This window comes from Opisthorchis viverrini (genome assembly GCF_000715545.1).
Source record: "Opisthorchis viverrini unplaced genomic scaffold opera_v5_508, whole genome shotgun sequence".
In the NCBI taxonomy this organism is placed as follows: Eukaryota; Metazoa; Platyhelminthes; class Trematoda; order Opisthorchiida; family Opisthorchiidae; genus Opisthorchis; species Opisthorchis viverrini.
In genome coordinates this window covers 105,949-111,948 of record NW_008752172.1, presented here as the reverse complement: position 1 = coordinate 111,948, position 6,000 = coordinate 105,949, and the positions used below count along the sequence as shown (strand labels likewise).

The following is a 6,000-nucleotide window of genomic DNA, read 5'->3' as shown; positions in this document are numbered from 1 at the left end:
AAGATGCCTACCTTTGATATTTGGCAAATTTCCATGTAAGGACCTGGGCATAACATGTGAAGTTTGTTTAATCGGTCGTGAGTCACGCATAGATTTCGGTGCACACGCTCCTTATATTATAATTTCACAAATTCCCTGTTACGCTAACTAGAGATTACCAGAATAAACTGTTTCACATCAGGCTTTGGTGACGCCGCTTTACATCATTGGTTTGGTTTGGTCACTCTTAAGGTAATTCAACATACACTCTTCAAATCATTCCATTTTTTGGGGAAATTGTGTATGGAATTTGGCAGATCTGGTCGCCTTCTTCGGCAGCCTATCACTATCCAATCGGTCCGCGGAAAGGTATCCTTAAGAATCTATCTTACCTAATACGGACTGGACGGAACTCTCGGTAATTGCGCTGATTGTCTAAAGAAATCAGTGGAAATTCTTGACATGTGTTTCTTCCTTCCCTTTAGGGGAGCAGGAAATTTCTCGCAATCCAGCAACGTGCACATTCGGATTAACTTTCAAAACCAACATCACACTCTCAGGCGTGTCCACAAGACTACCTTTGGATGGGAACCAAGGGTCTTTTTTCATGGTTGAGCGCAGATTGTGACATTCATTTAAACAGCAGATTGGGCTTATCATATCTAGGTGATTTTGGAATGTAGCACGTACGCCCGACCACCGTCTACCGTTTTTTTTCACTGGAAATCTTTGTTGATGAAGGATTAGCGGAGGAAAGTCCGTGATGTGGCAACCCGTAATGGATGTAAATTTTGTCAAGCTGTCATTAAACTGAATGGATGTTGTCCGTCGTCTCATCAGGGATGCGAGTAAAATCCCAGACGAAAAATGAGCTGTTTTCCTCGGTAACATCAGAAGAGTTCTCATGTCTCCAATGTAACACCGATCGTTATCCTTACGTAACCCTAACCAGAACCTCGGCTGCTATATCCGCGTTGCACTCTAAGTTCAGTTTCCATTAAGAATTCCCTGATAAATTACTTACGTAAACCCACCCCACAACTTCCAAGGATTAAAAAACAGACATTCTTACAAATTTTTCGTCAATTAAATATATTCAAATAGGACTAAGCTGTATGAACACGAGGACCAGCACTTGAACACAATTTAGATGTCATGCGAAATTCCGCGTTCTCCGTAACGCACTACAGGAGCTTATGCTTGTCACTTATGCTGTGGTAAGAGTTTAACGGGACAATCTTCTGTCCTCGCGCAAGTCTGGACAACATTCCGGACGAATTGTGTTGGATTCAGCACAAGTGAGTATGGGCTTGATGTAAGTACCGCGCACTCGTCGATTACTTCAGCATCCAAGGGTTCTTGATTTGTTGCACAACCAGGTAGGATTACGTAAGTCGTTTTGTTTTTCGAATTCAAATCAACAATCATGTTTTTTATCCGTTGACCCCATCATTTGCCTGTAATGGACTCGCGTTTGATGGTGTAGCCAACCGATCGTTTTTTACCTAACGCGCTGATAATGCGCGGATGGATCCAACAGATAGTTTGTAGCATTTATTATTGCTCTCGCCATCTTGGGGAAACATTCCAAATTAAGATTAGTTCCACTGATCCAGATGACTTTTCGGCCTTATGAATTACTTGCTCAGAGTACCTAAACTTCAAGCTCCAACTCATGTCACATCTTGTATTTTTTCGCTCCATCTTATTTTCTAGTGAGCTCATAGCCGGCAAAACGTGCAGCCTGTTAACTACAACGAGTTACCATCAACATGAGTAGTTAGAGGGGGCACAGTTCGGATTATGTCTGAGTTGACTATTCTGCTAACCACTGTGCCAGTTTATCAATATTATGTTCATTGGTTTGATGACTTGACAAATACAGTGCGCAAAGTAGTAGGCTCTGTCTGATGTCTCGTGACCCAAAATTCAGCAGTTTTCCATTTTGTTCTGAGTGCATAAGCAAGATGGTATGAAATTGAACCTGGAATCATACCTGTCAACTGAAGTGTACTCTGATTCATAACTTCACACATGACTGAACACAGTCGTTGCCCAGATGCATATTGTTTTGAGCCGTCGATTTCAAATTTCGAAGAGCTGAATCGTGCGGGATAAACCTGTGTGTCTGTTCTCAGGTGCAGTCTTGCCTGAGACAGCTCCCTCCATATGGTACTAAGTTCTTCGTATCAGATAAACAAAGTTGGTTTTCCACAAGGTATCTCGTTCCTACGGAGTTGGAAAATTACGGAAACCTGATCGTTGCTGGACCAGATTCACCAGTAGTCAATCCAGTAGCTTCTACTGTTTACTGTGCGTACAGCGCTCTACGTATGCCACCCGTCTTTCCCAACTCCGATATCCTCCAAAAATGTGGATTGCGTGCAAATTTTTTTCACTGGAAATCTTTGTTGATGAAGGATTAGCGGAGGAAAGTCCGTGATGTGGCAACCCGTAATGGATGTAAATTCTGTCAAGCTGTCATTAAACTGAATGGATGTTGTCCGTCGTCTCATCAGGGATGCGAGTAACAGACGAGACGAAAAATGAGTTGTTTTCCTCGGTAACATCAGAAGAGTTCTCATGTCTCCAATGTAACACCGATCGTTATCCTTACCCTAACCAGACCAGAACCTCGGCTGCTATATCCGCGTTGCACTCTAAGTTCAGTTTCCATTAAGAATTCCCTGATAAATTACTTACGTAAACCCACCCCACAACTTCCAAGGATTAAAAAACAGACATTCTTACAAATTTTTCGTCAATTAAATATATTCAAATAGGACTAAGCTGTTGAACACGAGGACCAGCACTTGAACACAATTTAGATGTCATGCGAAATTCCGCGTTCTCCGTAACGCACTACAGGAGCTTATGCTTGTCACTTATGCTGTGGTAAGAGTTTAACGGGACAATCTTCTGTCCTCGCGCAAGTCTGGACAACATTCCGGACGAATTGTGTTGGATTCAGCACAAGTGAGTATGGGCTTGATGTAAGTACCGCGCACTCGTCGATTACTTCAGCATCCAAGGGTTCTTGATTTGTTGCACAACCAGGTAGGATTACGTAAGTCGTTTTGTTTTTCGAATTCAAATCAACAATCATGTTTTTTATCCGTTGACCCCATCATTTGCCTGTAATGGACTCGCGTTTGATGGTGTAGCCAACCGATCGTTTTTTACCTAACGCGCTGATAATGCGCGGATGGATCCAACAGATAGTTTGTAGCATTTATTATTGCTCTCGCCATCTTGGGGAAACATTCCAAATTAAGATTAGTTCCACTGATCCAGATGACTTTTCGGCCTTATGAATTACTTGCTCAGAGTACCTAAACTTCAAGCTCCAACTCATGTCACATCTTATATTTTTTCGCTCCATCTTATTTTCTAGTGAGCTCATAGCCGGCAAAACGTGCAGCCTGTTAACTACAACGAGTTACCATCAACATGAGTAGTTAGAGGGGGCACAGTTCGGATTATGTCTGAGTTGACTATTCTGCTAACCACTGTGCCAGTTTATCAATATTATGTTCATTGGTTTGATGACTTGACAAATACAGTGCGCAAAGTAGTAGGCTCTGTCTGATGTCTCGTGACCCAAAATTCAGCAGTTTTCCATTTTGTTCTGAGTGCATAAGCAAGATGGTATGAAATTGAACCTGGAATCATACCTGTCAACTGAAGTGTACTCTGATTCATAACTTCACACATGACTGAACACAGTCGTTGCCCAGATGCATATTGTTTTGAGCCGTCGATTTCAAATTCGAAGAGCTCCTGGAATCATACCTGTCAACTGAAGTGTACTCTGATTCATAACTTCACACATGACTGAACACAGTCGTTGCCCAGATGCATATTGTTTTGAGCCGTCGATTTCAGGATAAACCTGTGTGTCTGTTCTCAGGTGCAGTCTTGCCTGAGACAGCTCCCTCCATATGGTACTAAGTTCTTCGTATCAGATAAACAAAGTTGGTTTTCCACAAGGTATCTCGTTACTACGGAGTTGGAAAATTACGGAAACCTGATCGTTGCTGGACCAGATTCACCAGTAGTCAATCCAGTAGCTTCTACTGTTTACTGTGCGTACAGCGCTCTACGTATGCCACCCGTCTTTCCCAACTCCGATATCCTCCAAAAATGTGGATTGCGTGCAAATGTTGATAGCGACTTTCCTACCCCTATTTGGTTTCGGTAAGAGATCTTGTTTTCTCATGACCAAGTGTTGCTCCCTGCATGTGCCATATTTTTCAAGGTTTCATGTGAAAGTTATCCGAAGAGTAGTTGGAGCTTTGGGGAACATTTTCTATACTTTTGGGTTGACTGAGCATTCATTGGGAAGTGTTGGTATCGGGAACGCTTATCCAAAGCGGCTGAACCGGAATTGGCCGGTCGTTAACGAGAAAGGACGTATGCAGCATGAGTTTGTTGGTTCTAAAAGCCTTAACAGTAGCTCATCAGTTCTGCCTATTCTCTACAGACTTATCATGCGATAGTTTCCGAATCATCCGGGGATATAGGAGTGAATATTATGCAACGTATGATACGCACCGTAAATAACTTGCAATAAAGACCATATTTCCACTTTCTACCAATAGCTTTATTTTCCTCTCAAAGAATATTCCAAAAAATTGTTTTTAGTCCGCGACATCCCATTTGTGAGGCGTACGCCTGTTTCTGCTGATGCCAGTTATTCATGCTAACTAACGACAGTTGTTTTGCATTATTCTTGTTTAGCCTCTTCAAGGATACTGGATACCACGGAGACACCTTTATTCGTTCAACCTGTTAAAAACAAACCAGGAAACCCTGAAGAACGGTGCTCGCCGCCTTAGGAGCGTTCCCGTTAGGGTGGTTCCCTTACAAGATGCTGATTCGCTCAAAAGGTATCGTGAACCTTCCACAGGCCTAATCAAGCCTGCCGAAGTACCATCTTCGTGTGCTGGGTCAGTCGGATGAGATTTTGTTACTGATCTTGTGTCGCTAGTTTCTTTTCCCTGAAATACCGTGGTTTCGCGCAACGCAAATGGTACCCACGGTGAGACTTGTCTTTTTTCTCGAAAGTGGATAAACTTACACACAGGTTTGCACGTTCAAGTTCACAAAAACGGAGGGTATTCTGAGTATCCGCCTGTGACCTTGCTGTCCTACTACGGGCACATTTTGGTAAATTTCACTGTATTACCTTTGCGAAATACTGCATAGTGGTTAGGTTGAGTTTCGAGAGCTTCGTCTGATTTCGCCACCAGGCCTTAGTCGATACAGCACAGGACTCTATGAAAATAAATGTACATAACACAATTTGGTGGCCCTGCTACGGAGGCCCTAGCGTTATCCTTCAGACCACTTGTGAAGGACTGAAACTCTGCGTCCCACATGTGCGATATATGACACCGAGCGAGATACAGTACAACCTCGTTGCATGCGTTCTGTTTCCATCTGCGCCTGTAGGCTTTCGCGATCCGGGACCCAATAGCTAAAATGAAGTCTGTCGACTTCCCAGGTGGAGAAGTGCAACTACAGAATAGTACTTCATCTTGATTTACTGTGGCATGCTGTACCATATCAGTAAGTCCTCCTCACATTCCCGACCCAGTATCTGCGGCTGTTCCAGTCTTGCGCACCGACACACGTGAGGCGCAATCGTAGTAACCTCAAGTGAATGGAGAGGCACGTGCTCCCACTCGTAGACGTTGGCAAAAGTCTCATGGTCGAGGATTTCGCACAACTTTACTCCAACCCACTGATAGCGACGTTGCCGACTCTGTTAGATCCTACCTTATGATATTTCTTTACTCAACATCATTTTTTGGTTATCCACCCCAGCCTAGTCGAAAGAAGTTCGAAAGTCTTCTCAGCGCTGAACTGTACCAGTGTCCGTCTGATAATTGCTGCCAGGTGTTGATACCGTAACCGTAACCAGGCTTTGACGCTGCAAAGATGGTGAAAATGCGTTTCAAAAATCTTCAAATAAACTTGTCATTTGTAATAACTTCGGCGGAAATCTTTTTCTTTTCC

General features: G+C 43.2%; 1 protein-coding gene across 1 annotated transcript in view; it reads left to right on the top strand.

Moving 5' to 3' along the window:
* Positions 1–6,000, top strand: part of T265_11506 (hypothetical protein) — a gene marked incomplete at both ends in the record, with an annotated part of 38,863 nt that overhangs the window by 10,431 nt on the left and 22,432 nt on the right. Inside the window, one exon of the mRNA XM_009178178.1 lies at positions 4,720–4,928. Coding sequence (XP_009176442.1) covers positions 4,720–4,928 — 209 coding nt within the window. The remainder of the gene's footprint in view (positions 1–4,719; positions 4,929–6,000) is intronic.